Below are 19,306 nucleotides of genomic sequence, written 5' to 3'. Positions count from 1 at the left end.
ATATGTTCTCAAAACTTACTTTCAAGCTATTCAATTTATGACTCTGTTTCTGTTCATGGTATCATTTTTAATTGTTATTTTAATTTTTAAATATGACAACTGTACTGTTAAGTTTTTTTTTAAGTATATGCTGAATATGCTAAAAATTCCAATTAAATGTGTAATAGAATAATAGAGAACTGTTGCTTCCTTTTTACTTTGAGTTAAAATTTAGTGTGGCCCATGATATAGAAATATTACAACAAAAAGAAAAATAGGATTTTTATAGCTCTTTATTTAAAATAATGTAGAGCAACCTGGTATCAGTTGATTTTTTTTTTTGTTTTATGGTACTAGTTGCTTAAAGAAAATGTGGATCAGTTCTTTATTAGATTTCTTTATTAAAAACAAACAAGTCAGTGATTATGTTACACAAATTTGATTTGTTTTGTTTTCCAGGTGCAACAATAGAACACAGTGTATAGTAGTTACTGGGTCAGATGTATTTCCTGATCCATGTCCTGGAACATACAAATATCTTGAAGTCCAGTATGAATGTGTCCCTTACAGTAAGTATGAAGTTTGTAGTTTTCACTTTCTCTAGCATTCCTCGTTGATGCTGAAAGACTACACATGTGAAAGAAGCATATGTTTATGGCCTACAAAACCATTATGCATGCAGAGCACTAACAGACTCGGGCCTCCAATTAGCTTCATGAAGTGTGGAAGGAAGCCATAGTGTGATGCTGGCCAAGTGTCTGTCTGTGTTCTTAAGTGTTTGGCTTTTAAGACTAGTGTTTTTCCAGAAAACAAACTTGAATTAGCTATTCAGTAGGGCAGATAGAAATCTGTACTTTTGCCCAATACCAGTTGCTGACAAATTGGTTTGGCTCACAGTTTTCTAAAGAAGGAATTGACTTTGGTTTTAATCGTGAGCTACTTGAATGGCTACCTGCTGTCGTGGTAACTTTAGTGCCTGGTAAAAGCTACCATTGTAGTAACTGAGGCAAGTGCTTTCCTGTTTTGTTTCCTTGTCCTTATAGGAGCATTTCTTTACCAGATTGTGTTGAAATCTTAACAGGAAATAAAATAGACATAACAAAGCCTTGATTATACTTCCATTTTTAATTTGACAACATCCATTAGATCCTGTAGAGGGACATTTAAAATTCAGTTGGAAATTTCATAAGTAGTCTTTAGCTAATGCTCTAATTCTGTGTAGTTCTCCTCCTAATTTCAGAATTCATACTGATAAATTGTATTCTTTACTTTCAATAGAAAAAAGCACTTTAGACAACTAAAAGTTTCAGTATACTACCTAATTTTCATAGGCTAGTTTGTTTGATAGTGTTCTTGTCTTCGTTACTGGAAAACAAGAGGTGTCTGTCACCTTAATTCATAGGCATTTGAATTGAGAGTTCTTTAACAGCAGTTTTATTGATTTGCGATAGTTTTATACACTGCTCTCCTTAAAAAAAATAGATTTAAACTAAATAATGAAATTGCTTTTTCCAGAACCTCAACAACTAGATCACTAGCTCTGATAGATTTATATGTCCAAACTATCAATATTTCTAAAACCAGAGGGGTGAATTCAGATGGATATAGGATGTCCAATATGGTAGTAATACTTTCTTACACATCCTGTGAAGGCGCGGTCTCTTTTTCCTCTGCCCACAGTTTTGATAAATTGGCTTTTTGTGGGTATCAGTTAAAGGCCAAACACAGATTATCTTCTTTTCATCCCTGCTCTGTGTTCCTGTGTTACTGTGAAATGGATGCTTTTTATGTTTTCAGTATTTTCTATACCATTTGTAGGATTGGAAGCCTACTGAGTGCACTGATCTTTATACCATTTCTCTTATGTGTAGTGTTGGTGGCTTACATAATCATTCTCCTGTGCCACTAGAGGAATACTGTATTCTTTTGAGCTAACCAAAATTTTGTTCCGTAAAGTTGCTTTCATTTGAATTTATCATGGTTTCTGTCCTCAAATTAGAAAAGGAATACAGCATCCATTCCCAAACAGTGGAATCAGTCAGAGCTGCCAAGAATTGTCTTTCTGGAGCCAGTTCCTGTAACCTAGTCTATAGACCAAGAACAGTGTTAAGCAAATATTATTTTCAGACTCTTAAGTTATTTCTTGCTCTGTTTAAGAAAGAAAAATGTGGATATCTTCTGGAACATCTAACTTTCAAAATTTTACTTTTTCAGTTCTCCAGAAGTGTTGTATATTGTGCACTAAACTTGCAAATAGCTATACTCAGAGAAGTATTTGTTCTTTTTAGTTTTTGTCCTTAAAAAAAAAAAAAACCAAAAAAAACCAGTAATTAATTTGCTGTTACCTTTCTAGATGTTTGCACGAATCAGAAATAAGTCTGGCTTTTTTTTTTTTTTCAAATTATGCCATGTGAACAAATAGAATTATAATTCCTATATACTGTACAGTTGTGACACACTATAAATTGCATGGTTTTCACTAATATTAAAATTCAATGCAAAAGATCTTTTTAGATTGTTTTGATCTTAGGTAGGATCGTGTTTTTCCTTACCTCTTTTCCCCATTTTCCTCTCCTTTTGTTTCTTTATGCTTCTGTCATAGCCATCTCTTACTTACACTTTTATTTTTCCCTTTCCCCTTGTTTTAATAGTGTTTTTGTGCATTGTATCATTTGCATACCCCTCTTAAACTTTGTATAGCTGATAAAAATTGTCACTATAACATTTATTATATGTCATTTACCACCTGGCTTTATGCCAGTTTCTATCCAAAGCAAATTCTCTAGGAATTCATACATCTGAAACTATATCCTCCTTTTTAAAAAATGTCCAGAAATTTCCCATGATTTTTGAAAATCTTAAAATGAATTTACTTAACAGAGTTTATTAGAAATGCTATTGTTTGTTTTACTCTTTATTATGGACAGGCACATGTAATATAATATGTGACATTTACACCTGCCCAGATAATGCCCGTGTCAAAAATGTGTGTATCCAGAGTATCTTTTATCGCTAATAGAAATGTTAGTAATTGAATATATGTGTGTTTAAAGGAAGTCTTAAGGATCTTGTAGGATAAAAGAGAATAATTATTATACTTTCATATTTTACAGTCAAGATTTGGCTTCAGTTTTTGTGCCCTCTTTTTCAAATTGTCATCAAATTATACAAGTTATGCCATAATTTTAGCTATGTTTTCTTCATTAGAATGACCATTACTATTGATTAAATATTTTTCGTGAATAAGTGTGAGATTATTCAAAATGAAATAGTGTGTCACTTCAGGTACAGAGTATGTAGGCTTAAGTTTGTTTGGGTCAATTTTGTGTCTTGCATATCCATGTAGTTGTCCTCCACTGATGTTAGTGGGTCATGTATTTATGTTTGGTCTATAGAATAGTAAATGTATTGTTATGAATTAATTCATACAGTCCTGTAAGACAAGTTGCAATATACATTTGGCATGTGATGAAGAATGCTGGTTTTATTAATTTTATTGTATTTTTATATTCTTCTGGGTTGATGGAGTTTGGGCTGGTTTGACAGATATCTATCTGTCCTTTGAGTTTTCATAAAAATCATAATATAAAGACTTTTTTTTTCAATACCCATATCTTATGTGATTCATCAATCATCAAAAGTTTTTAGATCATTTTTACATTTGGGTGTTACTTCTGTTTTCATCAGAACTATAAATTATGTACCATTTATCTACATTTTATTCTCTTTAATATGTGATATCAGTTAAATCACAAAGGAAGAATTCCCTATTTAATATTTTGCTAAGTAAATGCACTGTCATTTTAGTGTATTACATGATAAAGCCTGGCCATTTTCAATTTATAGAAAACAAATATACTTTATAAATTCTTTATTGAACTTGTTTTAAGTTCTGTTCTAAATATGTAACATATTTTAAAATGTATTATTCCCATCCTTTACATTTACTTGATTTACTCAGTAAAATCATCCTTTCCTGAAAAAAAGAATACAGATCTGTATATAAATGTAGACTGAGAAGTCACAACACTAATGATTTCTCTTATGCTCATTTTCCCACGACGCCCTTCCGTTATTGATTCTAAGCAGGTATAAGATTGCTCTTCCTTGAGGAGTAAGTTTAGAACTAGTGGTTTATACAAAAAGAACTGTTTCGTATCAGTAACACTGAACTTACTTTTACCTGATATAGTCAGAATTACACACGATAGAGCAAGTATGTTTCCTGAAAGTGGTTAAGTAGACCAAGTCAGATGGGAAGGTGGTAGCGTAATGCAAAAGGTTATACGCTATTCCTATGGCAAAAATATTTGTGTGATATTTCTCCCTGAGGTATTTCAGGAGGTCAGTATTTAATCTTGATGAATTATTATAATTTTTAAAAATTAATCAAGCTAAGACATCTTAATGAAATGGGCAACTACAGTATCTTTGAATAATCAATTTGGAGATAGAGTATTAGCACACCCTAATGCATTTTAATAAGGAAAGAGGGAGAATCACAGACATTAATCTGGTCACTTTATGAAATTCAGGCAACATACTTCAGGGCCTACATACAGTCTAAAATAGTGTTTTATGGGTTGTTATTACTACAATTCTATTTACCAGGAAGAATCTTACATAGCAACCTTCCTAACTGTATAATCCGTTTCTTTAGACTTCTTGGAGGGAGGATTTTTTTTTTCTCATATAACTGTACTAATCAGGTTTGTTTTATGAAAGCATTTACCTTTTATGGGGTCTGTGGAGTCAAGGTATTTGCTTTGAATGCTCGGTATGATTGTCTCTGCATGCTAGCTTGCTTTCTGTGTAAATTGATGATGGTAGACGATGTCATAATAAGCTAACCATAATTCTTTCTTCCTTTTTCTCCTTGCCTACTCTGCTTGCTTTTTCCTTGTATGTATTTTGCTTACTTTTTTAAAAAATAGACTTAATACTACAAGTTTGAGATATGTGATATAGAGAATTTAATAAGAATTTTATAATATAAAACATACAAAAATTTAAATAAGTAAATTTACTAATTCTTAATGGGGAAGAAAGGTACCATGTTACCCCACCCTTAAAAATCCTTATTGGGGTACCAGGAGAGATTTATTTATTCCGAAAAGGAGGCATTTTTTCCTTATAATTAAAATGGATTTTTCTAGAAATGAAAGATAAAAAAATGAAATGTACTAAGATGCATAGTTATATATATTTCTTCTTACATAAATATCTTAGAAAAGAATGTTAAAATATAACCATATCAGTATTCTTTAAATCAGACCTAAGCTCCACAATTGAGTTATTTTTATAAATATATTTTCCTGTTGTTATGCTTACCTGTTTTTATCAATTTAATAATGAGTTCATATGATAGATGGGGATGATATACCTTTGCATGCATTTGTGCCTGTAGCATACATAGATACAGTAAAACTTGGTAAAAATGCTGAGCGACTTGGAAAGGCAAGAGTATATATACCGTGCATTAGTGAAGAGTTTCATTATTTATTCAGGTACCCTAAGTGAAACAACATGCCAACATATTTGTATTGCCTCCTTAATCTACTAAAATGATTGATCCATGTTCTTTTATGTAACTTTAGAATCTTTCTCCTGCTAGGTTTTCCTGTTGTGTGTTTCTCTTTATCCAAAGTAGTACAGCTCTTATTCTTCCTATATTTAGCATCTATTACGAATTCAGTCTTAGACTAATAGTCAATTTATTTTAATCTTTTTTCTTTTTTCCTTGCACTTTTTTTTTGTTTCTCTTCCGATGCTTAAAATAGAAGTGGAGCAAAAAGGTAAATAACGTATACAGTCTGAACCCCAGCTCCCTGTTATGTGCCTTATGGATGTTACCTCCTCCCTTCCCTCTCCCCACAATACTCCTGACATTAAAGTAATCAGCAGGATCTCATAAATGCACCTCATAAAGAAGTCGACTGTTTACAGTGAAATTATATGACTGCTAAATCTGGTGATGGGGTGAAAATTCTGAAGTCGGCCAGGGGGAGCTGCTCCTCCATTCTGTGTTTCTTTTTCACCCTTTATCTCTTTTTCTGACACCTTTGGATATTTTATTATTAAAGTGTCATCCTGCCTGGCTTCCAGAACCCTCTCCATAGCATGCCATGGTTCCAGGGTCTCCTGGTCGTTTCATCTCTGCTTTTCTTGTATTTACTTTTCTCTGTTCCTAATTACATTTTCCGAATATTTACGTTTCTTCAATTGAAGAACCTTTGTTTTCAGTCTAACTTTATAAAAGTTCTAAATAAGCCTTCACATTGGGTTTTTGTTTTATTTGCTTTATTTTGGTGTTTTGCTTTTTGAGGGTTTATAAGTGTGCTAGGGGAAGGAGGGTACAAAGCTGGGACTAAATATTTTGTACACTGCTATGCACAAAGCTTAAAAGTTTTAAAGTATAAATTACCAAATCAAAAGCTTGAAAACACACAGCAAAAGTGCACATTGTCAACTTAGCTGTGAATGATCTTAAACTTAGGTTTGCCCTTACGAAAACAAACCCCAGCCACTTTGTATGCTGGTACATTGATTATGGTAACTTGAAGAAGGAAAGGTGGTACTTGTATAAATTACAAAAAAATCAAATGTTAATAAAACAATTTTTTTTCTCTTTTGATTTATGATCATTAAAACTTGTGTTTGCCTGTTTAATTTTTTAACTTGGCTTAATTGTTGTCTTTTCTCTGTGACTGTTAGTTTTTGTGTGCCCTGGGACCTTGAAAGCAATTGTGGATTCACCATGTATATATGAAGCTGAACAAAAGGCAGGTGCTTGGTGCAAGGACCCTCTTCAGGCTGCAGATAAAATTTATTTCATGCCCTGGACTCCCTATCGTACCGATACTTTAATAGAATATGCTTCTTTAGAAGATTTCCAAAACAGTCGCCAAACAACAACATACAAACTTCCAAATCGAGTAGATGGTACTGGATTTGTAGTATATGATGGTGCTGTCTTCTTTAACAAAGAGAGAACAAGGAATATTGTGAAATTTGACTTGAGGACTAGAATTAAGAGTGGAGAGGCCATAATTAACTATGCCAACTATCATGATACCTCACCGTATAGATGGGGAGGAAAGACTGATATCGACCTAGCAGTTGATGAAAATGGCTTATGGGTCATTTATGCCACTGAACAGAACAATGGAATGATAGTTATTAGCCAACTAAATCCATATACTCTTCGATTTGAAGCAACGTGGGAGACTGTGTATGACAAACGTGCTGCATCAAATGCTTTTATGATCTGCGGAGTCCTCTATGTGGTCAGGTCAGTTTATCAAGACAATGAGAGTGAAACAGGCAAGAATGCAATTGATTACATTTACAATACCCGATTAAACCGAGGAGAGTATGTAGATGTTCCTTTCCCCAACCAATACCAGTATATTGCTGCAGTGGATTACAATCCTAGAGATAACCAACTCTACGTGTGGAACAATAACTTCATTTTACGATATTCTCTGGAGTTTGGTCCACCGGATCCTGCCCAAGGTAAGAACGTTTGCTTGCTAATGCTCAGGTCTTTATGAATAGCTTACTTTTAAAAGACTCAGGTTTTTTGTGATTTTTTTTTTCCTGTCCGTTTTCTTCCCCTTTTCATGGTTAAAGCTCAAAGGATGATGTCGTGGTATTTCATGTTGGCACGTAGTGTGTACATTTTACCCTTATTTTGGCCCATTTTCTTTCTTTGAATTTTTTCATTTAAATGTTGACTTCAAAAAATTGTAACATCATTAGTCGGTTTTGTTTTGCATTGCTAAGAATGTAATACCAGCTACGAACCTGTTAGCTTTGTGTTTTTTTTGTTTTTCTTTTCCTATTCCTACCTGACTTCTGAATTGATTACAATCTATGTGCAGACCTTTTAACTTCTTGGCGCCAGTGGTTAAGGGAAATGTGTGTTAGGAAATCCCAGGAGAATTGTCAGGCTTGATGTACAATGTCAGGCATAAGTGTTCTGAAGTTGTGGTGTCTGCTATCTGGGTAGGAAAGGGAGTCATCCAACATCTTCCTAGTAGAATCACACATTTTTATTTCCTGATAAATTAGTGATGGTTTTAAGTAAATATTTCTGTGACTTCAACTGTCACACATCGACTAAGCATTAAATGATCCCAAGTGATGATTTATGAAGATGGATAAGCTAACGTTTTCAATTTGTGTTCTCTTTAGGTACTTTATGGAGGATCATTACTTTAGAAAGTAATGTAAAATCTTTGGAAATACATTTTAGTTGTCAATTATATTCAGTTCTGTGGAAAACAATTTTTGAGGGTAAATTAAATGAATATTTCATTAAAACCAGATTACCTCATACTCACGATAAAGTAACTGATTCATATATTTCTATAAAGCTTGCATTATGTCTTTTCTATTTGAACAATAGCATTTGTGTTTTAAAGCTGAATATTTCAGTTTACCTAGTTAATTGGAATGTTCAAATTACTGAGTTACTTCAAAATTTTAGGAACCAGAAAGTTCTTTGGAACTTTGACATGATTAAATCAGTCTCTTCAACAAGGTAGAAAAGAAATTTGTATCTTTTTCTATTAAAGCAATACATACACATCCACAGACTTAAACATAATTACATGTACGTATACACATTTTTAAGATATGTTATTACTGAGTTCTAAATATTCTAATAGCGTCAGGACCTAAGAACAGAAGCCACAGCTTTTTATAGTTGAAATTCTCATTTGAGTCTTTCTAGTATACCAAAAATATGTAATTTTTGCTTAAAAAGAGAATAATGGCATATTGTTACTCTAATTCATGTATGTCTGAAATTTTTTAGCTTAAAATTACAGTGGTAATGTCTGTTGTTAAATTTTCAGCAATTACATCTTTGAGGCATAAAAATCTTTATTGATAATATAGAATCATTTACTTTTAAATTTAGACATATCTTTTTTCCCATAGGACCAGTAATTTGGGATGTTTCCTGTATCTCAACTGTCTAGTTACCATCCTTCTTCTTTACCCTATAGGTTTGTTAAAGGCAAACTTCAGAAATTGACAAAATTTGACATTGTGTATTGATCCTTGTGTTAATCTTTTTTGTAACCTGTATTACTCTCACAGCTGTTAAATTTGTTTTGGGCAGCAAAAAATCACTTGCCCTCTATTAGGAAAAAAAGAAATAAATACTTTTAGAAATGCAAATTCATAGGCAACAACAGAAGGGTTGTGAATAAATTGAGTTACAGGTTAAATTCAACAAAGAATCATTGGCCCTGTCCACTGGTCACACAATATAAGATGAATAATAATGTCATTTTCCACATGTGGCTTATTTTCTGGTAAATAATTTGATCCACTTCAGATGAAAAAGTCTGTGATAATTTAGATATTTTTGGAAAGAGCGGTTATCTGCTTTGAAAATGAGAAACTTGGCATATTTGGTAGTTGTGTTCCTACAACTGTGTTTTGTTATCCAGTATATTTAGCCATTCTTAAATACTCCTGGAAAGTGAGAATTCATATTGACCCCTTATTAAGCCCTTAATGGTAGAAAAAGTTTTATATGACCTAAATTTCTCTTGCTACTGTTGGAACCATATTCTCTTCTCTCTTTCTTATAATTTATCTTCATATGCTTTTAGAGACTCCTGTCTCTCTCATCCAAGATGTGTGCTGATATCTATATGCATGGAGATGGGGCCTTGTAGAACTATTCTGGCCCATCAATTTAGGTCAAATCAATAAGCTACTGTCAGCTTTTAAGAAGCAAGATCCACAAAACTGATAGGACAAAGCAATCAGAGAATTCAGGTCTTCAGCTGTCATAAAGCAATGATTGACTGGTTTGGCTGTAATTCAGAGTCTTATGTACTGGCTTTGCTTAACCATGTGTGTTACCAAGGTGTATATACATTGGTATATAAAATGGTAAAATTACCACTCCTTTCATTTTTTGTTGTGGACTGTTGCATAGTGTATTAACTTCAATACTTTTCCCCATTTATAAACCCAAGCCTTTTTATTCCTAACAGGGCAAGTATATTATTTCTTTGCCCTAATCATGGTTTGCAAATACATCTTTTTTTTCTTTGAATTTTTAACCTTATGTGATCTCTGCATAGTTCATTCACTCCATTTCTCTAAACTAAGTCTGTTTTTCTTTCCACCTTCTCCCTCTCTAGAGTGGGCTTAGGAAAAACTTTTTCAGTTCTTTTTTTATAAACTCTTTTATATTTCTTAATCTGAATTGCTTTATATTTACTTTATCTGCAAATTTGATATTTCAGGTATTATTGAAAAAACACGATGTCTTGGGTTTTGAAAGTTCCTGAATATTTGTCTTGGAGTAATTTTAAAGTATGACACTTCAATAATAGGAGAAGAAAATTTTATCAACAGAAATAGGTTGATATATTTAGGAAGTGGATTCAAGAATCCATATTTCTTGAAACCTCTTTCCACTGATCATGACTGCTCAATACAAGATGATCATTATGTTTAGACATTGAATAAAAGTAAATTTAATGAATACACAGTTTTGCCTTTCCAGGCCATGGACTCACTGTAATAACTGGAGTTTATTCAGTGAACAGTGAGTGGGTTCTTGGACCTGGATGAGGGAAGTGCTACCCGTAGCATAAATGGATGCTGTTAGTAAACTGTAGTTAGTAAACACCATCAGAGTAAATTGAAGCATTCTGTATGTGCTTGTTGAAATTTTCATGGGTAGTTCTTAAGTGTGTTTATTAGCACTTTCTTAGCACTGTTCCTACATCTCTATACTCAAATGATAAGCGTAGGCAGAATGCTAAGTCATTTAATCTGAGTGTTTGACATAACACCCTGATAACTCTGGGACAGAACTTTGTAAAATCAGACTAGATTTGCGATAAAATTCTGTGGGTTGCCATGTGTTTTCTGTTACCATTTTTAGGGTATTCTTGAGTTTTGAATCTTTTGCCATGTCAGTTTCATTATGAAACTTTTTATCATCTGTTGCTCTAGTATTTTATGTTATCTTCCCGCATGTTGTCTTGTTTTAGAGATTTACACAGAAAAGTCTCAGTTAAATGCTCTAAAATAAGGGCAGAATGTTTTGCGGGGGGGTGGGGGAGTGCCATACTTTTCGAGAGTCTATGAAAATCTTTTATGTAGAAAAGATCATAACGTTTAAGAATATAGCCAGGTGACCCTAAACAAATTGCCTAACCTTCTCCATGGCTCAAGTTTCTCATCTGTAAAAGGAAGATAATCATAGTGCCTACTTCATGGGGTTGTGGCAAGGATTAAATAAGATGATCTGATGATCCATGAATGGTGATTAGCATAGCATCTGGTACATAAATGCTGAATAAGTGTAGGCTTTTATCATTATCAGATGCCCTGTTGGGACCTGTCTTCACTTCTGGAAGAAATATTAATTTTTAGAAACAACCTCTGCATTCGTGGCTTTGTCATTAGAAAAAATGGCTTTCCTTGAAGGTGCTAAACTTCAGCCTTGCAAAATTCCAGAGATCCTCATGGTCTTTAGGAAGGGTTTAATTTTGCCACATACAAGTTTACTTTCATGTTTTTCACAACGTCCCATATTTCATTGATTTATCTTTGAAGAATGTGTTGATTCCCTTTAAACTTTTGATGAAGAAAAGGTGAAAATGTATGAAATTTTTTCTCAGAAACACATTGCATGTTGCATGAAATGTTGTGCATTTACCAGAGGTCATTTTATTACCTACCTTGACTCAGTTTTTATGAATCTTCCCTGGATGTTTAGGTAACGGATCGCTAATTGCAGTATTGTTAATTCGTACTTCAGTGATTAAATATGTACCACTTAATGCGGTGTCAAGAGATACATAAGACGGTGTGGCACTAAACCATTTTGCTCTGCCCTTTTCCTTTTGCTCCGATTCCCCACTACTCTTTAAGATTTGATTCAGAGGCAGTCATTTGACACTTCTGTAAAAGATTGTGATGCTTTTGACAAATGTTAATTGAGAAAGCACTGAAAGCCTGGCTGCATTGTAATCAAAAGAAAATTACAGAGGTTTAACAAGATGTCAGGCAAGTGCTTTACAGGAAAAGATAGACAGGTTTGAATAGGTTTCTGCAGCAGCTGGCTAGACATGATGTTTGACTAATGTACACAGGCATCTCTCATATGGTCAATAAATTATGCCCTGGAAATAAAACACATGATTAAGAAATTTCTCTTGCAAAAGAAGGAAAAAAGGTGTAGAAAGTGTGCAGTATGCATTTACGGACAACAAGAGGTGTCTCACTGCTAAAGAACTAAAACAAATGCACACTACTTTTTGTGGTGAACTTAGGAAACTCTGTCAGTACTGGCAGGAATATATAAATAACAACTATTTATGGACCACAGCTTAAAATATTAAACATATTAGTGATTATATAAACTTGTTTTCTAAGTTCTAAAGTTCTAGTTTGTTTCTCACATTATAGAGAAAGCATAAAATAACTTAATGTTTTTGTAAGATTTTTGAAAAATAGTTATTTTTAATTTGCTGTCCTCAAATCGTTGAAATTTACAGCATCATATGTATAAGGTTTTAAGAGACAGTAATCTATAAGTGTTGATAAAACTTTAGTGTGATCACCTAATAGATTTTATTTAATGTATTTTTTTTATTTTTGAGAGACAGAGGGAGACAGAGCACAGGTAGTGGAGGGGCAGAGGGAGAGGGAGACACAGAATCCGAAGCAAGCTCCAGGCTCTGAGCTGTCGGCACAGAGCCTGACGCCAGGCTCGAACTCACAGACCCGGAGATCCGGCCCTGAGCCGAAGTCGGACGCTTAACCAGCTGAGCCACCAAGGCGCCCCCTAATAGATTTTAAATGATAGCTTTAAAGTTTTACTGACAGAATTTTCGTTGTTTAAACCAATTAAATGGTAGTTAATGAAGGAAACATTAAGCTCCATTATTTTTTAACCTGGTGGATTTAACAGTTGGAAAGTAATGCTAGAAGTCAACCTTTTAAAATAATTTCCTTTTTAAGTTTATACTCTAAATGTGTAACCGTGGTTCCTTTTATACTCTTTGTTCAAGTTGGTAAGATAATGTAGGGTTGTTTTCAAATTAGGCATGATTTGATCTAACCTGTTATCTTGATAAGAGATTGCATTGTAACCTGTGACCAGAAGAGTTGCTTTTTCTGCCTACATTTTCAAATGTAAATATGCCTAACGAAGCCTCAGATGTTTCCTTACTAACACAGCACAAGCATGCCAAGCTTATCTTCTGTTTGGATCTAATCAGGCATGCTCAAAATTCTCTCAAGCAAGAATGGCTGCTGGGTGGAAAGATGTCACAGTATTTATTTTCCTGCAAGATGTAGAGTGGGTGACTTTAAATTTTCTGTTGTCTTAATTATATATAATTGTCAGGTTTTTATTGATACTTTGATTATTTATAGGGTATGAATTTATATAAAAAAGAATTTTTCCATATTGTTTCATTTAACATATATTTGGTGTGGACACCACAACTTTATTTAAAACCGACCTTCGGTTTCTGTTGGATGATGCATCATAAAATATACTTAAATTGTATTCTCAAATATTTCATTGAGATACAGACTTAACACAATTCGAGTCGAACAGACAAACCGATAGTAAAGCCTCCACAACCATCACTTAGTCAACGATATGAGTAAATTGACATAAATGAATGGATTTATTCTTTCTCCGACCTTACTGGCGTTCTCACTAATTCTCATTTCGTTGGACTTGGGGTAACTGGATGGGAGGGGTTTTGTGTTGTGTTTGTGCCTATACACGTTCCCATGTGTGCCTGTATGTGAGTGCAAGTGTGTGTTTGAGGTTAATATACTCATCTTTTTTCCATAGTGCCTACCACAGCTGTGACAATAACTTCTTCAGCTGAGCTGTTCAAAACCACAGTACCAACCACAAGCACTGCTTCACAGAAAGGCCCCATGAGCACAACCGTAGCCGGATCACAGGAAGGAAGCAAGGGGACAAAACCACCTCCAGCAGTTTCTACAACCAAAATTCCTCCTGTAACAAATATTTTTCCCCTGCCAGAGAGATTCTGCGAGGCATTAGACGCGAGGGGGATAAAGTGGCCTCAGACACAAAGGGGAATGATGGTTGAACGACCGTGTCCCAAGGGAACAAGAGGTATTTCTTGTAAAATGCCAAACGTCTATTTTTAAATTCAGTAAGTTGGTTCTGAATTACACCGAGGTGATTTCGAGGAAAGAGAGACATTGATGATAACTACCTCTGTTATTATGTTTGTTAACTTTGGTAACAAAACATCTGTAGACAACTTAACGGTTCATAAACTGCAAAAGTTATTGAAGGTCGGGCTGTGAATTACTCTCCCTTTTAAAGACCTGGGTCAAGCGTGGCATTTTTTGCCCATGGACTCCAGTGAGGCTTCTTACAGCTGCCTTTCTCATTAGGAGTATCATTTTGGATGAGTCCCAAGAAAATCAAGGGCTTTTTGTTTGTTTGCTGTAAATGTCTGATACTTCAACGCTGACTTTATATTTACTGTTTACAATCTGCATTGTACCCTACTTTTTGTCAGTTATTGTCAACCACTTCCATTAGCGTTTATTCAAAATTTAACATGCAGAGTAGTATCATCCTAGCTGATTTCCCGAATGCCTGCAGAAAAATGGTTTCAATTTCACTGTTGTTTTCTACATCTGTTGTAGGAACTGCCTCCTATCTCTGCATGGTTTCCACTGGAACATGGAACCCTAAGGGCCCCGATCTTAGCAACTGTACCTCACACTGGGTAAATCAGCTGGCTCAGAAGGTTGGTTGGAACCTTTTAATATGATACACATTGGTGATTAAGGGCTTTAACGTCTAACATAAATAATTTAGCTTTGTATGTTAAAACCAGCTTCATTGCTCTTTGTTCAGTATAAAAATTTTAAAAATTATGCATAGTTTTGTCTGTAAACTATTTGTTCAAAGTTACATATGTTTTGGGGCATGCTGTTTTCTATGTTAAGCTTTTTAATGAATACATACTTGCTTAATTTCATTCATATTTAGTTTGTTCTGTTTCTTTTGATGTTTGTAAGACAAATAGTCCATTGGCCTAATAAATCAAATATCATTAAGTTTGCAACTGAATCCACAGAATGCAAGCAGATGTTTATGCTTTATATCACAGATGATTATAATAGAATAAATAAAAATGACTTTAAAAGGCATTAGTAACTTTAATATTACAGTGTAATGCAGTGACATTTTAGTTTCTCCTTCCTCATTCACCTTTCTGAAATGCAAGCAAGTGGTAGATAACACCTCCCAGTATCATGCTGATTACATTCTGGTTTAAATTTCTGGATCTTTGGAATAAATAAATCAGATTTTTAAGCAGCTGTTTAAAATGGTGGTAGTGAAATTGAGAGAGAGCTATTCTAAAAGATTTTTTTAAAAAGGGATTTCTGGTTTTCTTCTTTTCTTCTCATTTCTTTTCAAGGTCTGGTTAAGAATTTCTTTTGTGTCTTGAGGATTTAAGAACCTTTAATCATCTGAAATGAAGAGAAAGTTATTGGTCTCAATTAGTTGCAGATTTTGACATATTTGCAACTATTTCTCTCACCACAACAGAGATACTCGGGAAAAGAACAAGAAGCCACAAACAGAACAAGAAGTCATACTGAGATAATATAAATTGTCATTTCAGATCAGAAGTGGAGAAAACGCTGCTAGTCTTGCCAATGAACTGGCGAAACATACCAAAGGGCCAGTGTTTGCTGGAGATGTGAGTTCTTCGGTGAGATTGATGGAGCAGTTGGTGGACATTCTTGATGCACAGCTGCAGGAACTGAAACCTAGTGAAAAGGATTCCGCTGGACGGAGTTATAACAAGGTAGGTAAGAATTTCCTGTCATTTAGTCAGACATTTTATATGGCAGCTCTTCATTCTTCTAGCGTTGGACTGCCAAACCCCTGCCCCCCATGCTTGACATATACTTAGAAACAAAATTTCTAATTCGGTTAATTTCCCAAGAGAGAATTAGAGTTGAGAAAGGAGCAACATGACAAAAAAAAAAAAGTTAAAATCTCTGAGGGAGATTTTAGTTGGTAGCAAACATTGCCTGATTGTGGTCAGTACTCCCACTTACAAACGCATTATCTGCACTTGAAGAGATTATGTGTTACACACCTCATACACTCTGGACGCTAATACATGCAACTCTTACGGTGGCAGCAAAATTGTACCGCATAGAGGAATGTTAGCCACTGTAATACTGTTTTCAATTGCAGGTTTGGGGAGAAGGACAGGTTTCCCTCTCTAAGAGGATGGTGTTATTAGTGCTCTTAATCTTTCCTAATATGACAAAAACTTGGTAGCTCCTTTAACCATACTATAAAATAAGCCTGTGGGATTCATATTAAGCCAAAATCCGTGGCTAATATGGTTTTATAGGGTTAAAAAGTAGACACTTTTGTTTCTTTTAACCACATATTTTGGCTCTAGTTTTATCACAGTGCTTTGGATTAGTATATTTAATAAAATGCAGCTATAAACTGTAAATGTGCAGTTTTGGCAGTCAGCGTAAACTCACAAAAATCCAGAGGACTGCTGTGCATAATAAACTTTGAGCTCAGGAACACAAGCCTAAGTTTTGAGGATTTCTTTTTTCCTCATTTTCGACAGATAAAATCTAACCTCTGATTTTCTTTTCTTTTACTAAAAAGCTCCAAAAACGAGAGAAGACATGCAGGGCTTACCTTAAGGTATCTCTCCTGTGCTGTCACCCTGCTTTCTCCCTCCTTCAGCTACCTGCCACGCTTTCTCATCTTGCTGCATGATCCAATGTATTTCAGTCTTTGATAATTATATAATGTGCCCCATATCAGCTGTACAAATGTTGGCTTTTCTCGGGTATATTACTCTCAGAATAAGCAAATAATTTACTTTTATAATTTTCGCTCTTTCTTCATTTATCCAAACATGCAAGAATTTTAATGAAATATCCTCTGAATTGGAAAGTAATCATACAGTCTCTTTGTTTCCTGTTGTCATCTCTGTGGATTAAAAAACAACTTGAGTAAAACAGCTATGATATATTCTTGGCAGTTTATCATATCAAAGACTGTAGAGTCATAATGTATGTGCATGAAAAAGTCACTGCTTTCTTATCTCTGTGGTGTACTCTTAAATAAAAAAAAAAAAGGCTTTGTCCTGAAAGTTTTAGGAGTCATTTCTAGAAGCAGGTTGATATGGGGATGGGTTACTAGAAATGAAATATAAATAATGTGACAGTGTTATCGATATATGTTCTATGTTGGTTTTTATCAGGCTAATAGAAACAGAAAGCCTCTGTTTGGCTCAGAATCCTTGTTCACTCCAGCCGATTTTTCTCCCTGGTATATCCAAGTAATAGGAAGCATGCTGAGGCTGACAGTGGAAGTGTGCCACGCTAGTTTTGTGTGATAGATCAAAATAATAATACCCGATTGCATTTTGTTTTATTATGTGAATTTTAGAAGTTTCTTTTGGGGGGGGTGGTTATTTTCTAATCCTACTCCTCTGGGGGCCGTATTCTTAATAAATCATACCTTGAAGAACTAATTCACATACACAGGACAACAAAACGAAAAACCCTGTAGTTTTGTAGAATAGAGGTTATTCAAAAGCCATGACTACCAGTTTTAGTTGCGAGAGCTTAAAAAAAAAGGGGGGGGGCCTGTCACTAGCTCGTAATAGACAGTGTTGGATCTGAAAACTTTACAAAAGGAAAGGTGTCGGGAAAGTCTGTTTTTAGGTAGTAATATTCTGAATTTCCTTTTTAGCCTGTTTAATGGGGGCAAAGAAATAACTGCTGAAGTGTATAGAATTTGTCATACTGAAATTTTCAGTTCACCTTTAAGGTGTTAGTTAATGTGTGAAATGTAATAATTGGTATGTTGCCCAGGACATAGATCTCAGTGGGAAAAGAATAGCCTTCTTTCTTTGGCAGGGAGAGACTACTTAAGGAATATGATTAGGCTAATGATCATTTTTGATTCCGCTAGAAAAGTACAAATGGTAATAAATACAGTGTTTCAAATTAATAAAAACTTGTCATCAGCGAGTTATGTGTATGCGTAGTGAGTTTCAGCGTGACCTTAATTTCTGACCAGTGTCATTTTCAGTATCTCTCAAATGAGCTTCTCTGCCCAGATAAGACTAATAAAACTACTTAAATTACAAATCAGAAGCTGACTTACACTATGCAAATGAAGTGAGTTCCCACTTGGTGACAGAGGATTCATTTGTAACTTAGATTAGAGGCTCCAGTCTGTATTTCTTGGTGACTAATGAATCTGGCCTCAGCAGACCAATTTCTGTTCCACTCTAGTTAATGGCTGCAGCAGTATCACTGTGAGCATTTTGACTATTCTATCTCCCATTAGAGAGAGAAAAAAGCCTTTAACGCTACTTGGAAGTATCTTCCACCTGCCAGGAAGGTCGTGGTGGCTCACAAGGCAGACAGAACGAGGATATTAAGATGGATTAAGCTAATTAATCTTACTCTGACAGTAGCTTCAAACAACTTTTCCCCTTGCTTATTCCAATATCGTACCTCAAAGTAGCGATTTTTGTTGTTCTTTGCGCGATGTATGTTCTTTTCCCTCAGTGATTACCAATAGATCAAAACAATTTATATATGGCCTTAATGACATATTATGACTAGGTAAATGGGATAGAGTAAATAAACTTAGTGATTTCAGCTCTCCAAGCCATAGTCAATGTACGCTGTAGTTATCAGTACAAAAGCCTGCCTTCAGTTGCTTAACTGACTGGGTTGTATTTTTTTATTTTATGTTATTTTGTTGGTAATAAATTGAATCTACAAATATGAACATTTACAACTTGGATGGTTGTGAAGACCTTATTCTACTTTTCTGTTGTCCTAAAATTATTAGCATAGGCTTTAAATATTTGGATTGTTCTCTTGATTCTTTTAAAAACAGATCATTGTTTATGAACTAAGGTATACTCTCAAGTGTTTTCTAGCTGGACAGGGAATTGGAAGAGTGAAATGCGCACAGATAATTTATAAACTTTGAAATCATCTTGGTTTTTTTCCCAAAGGTAATAAGTAGACAGTGGTATAAGGCACTATTTTGATTACTGTTTTAGTTCATGTTCTAAAAGACAGTGTGGTTTAACTTTTCAAGCATAAATATCAGGCTATTCTAGAGATCTCAGGGCTTTCTATTTAGAACATTTAAATCTTGAGGTTATAAGTAGGGATGACATGCGTGTAAGAGTAATTCCTCAGGTTAAGAGCTGACGTTGGTTGTACTTCTCTTTGACAGTTGAGATACTAT

At 34.4% G+C, this 19,306-nt stretch overlaps 1 protein-coding gene across 12 annotated transcripts in view; it reads left to right on the top strand.

The window, feature by feature from the left end:
* The window catches only part of ADGRL2 (adhesion G protein-coupled receptor L2), a 190,614-nt gene that overhangs the window by 134,255 nt on the left and 37,053 nt on the right, over positions 1–19,306 (top strand). For 8 of the 12 annotated variants that reach the window (XM_047870865.1, XM_047870864.1, XM_047870869.1 and 5 more), the window contains exons 4-9: positions 439–548; positions 6,694–7,494; positions 13,838–14,131; positions 14,677–14,780; positions 15,666–15,851; positions 16,685–16,723. In XM_047870865.1, the coding sequence (XP_047726821.1) occupies positions 439–548; positions 6,694–7,494; positions 13,838–14,131; positions 14,677–14,780; positions 15,666–15,851; positions 16,685–16,723 (1,534 nt within the window). The remainder of the gene's footprint in view (positions 1–438; positions 549–6,693; positions 7,495–13,837; positions 14,132–14,676; positions 14,781–15,665; positions 15,852–16,684; positions 16,724–19,306) is intronic. The other 4 variants (XM_047870868.1, XM_047870870.1, XM_047870873.1 and 1 more) reach the window with 1 other exon arrangement.

This window comes from Prionailurus viverrinus, chromosome C1 (assembly GCF_022837055.1).
Source record: "Prionailurus viverrinus isolate Anna chromosome C1, UM_Priviv_1.0, whole genome shotgun sequence".
NCBI classification, from domain to species: domain Eukaryota; kingdom Metazoa; phylum Chordata; class Mammalia; order Carnivora; family Felidae; genus Prionailurus; species Prionailurus viverrinus.
Note: the sequence above shows the minus strand (reverse complement) of the source record. Positions and strands in the feature narration are given on the sequence as shown.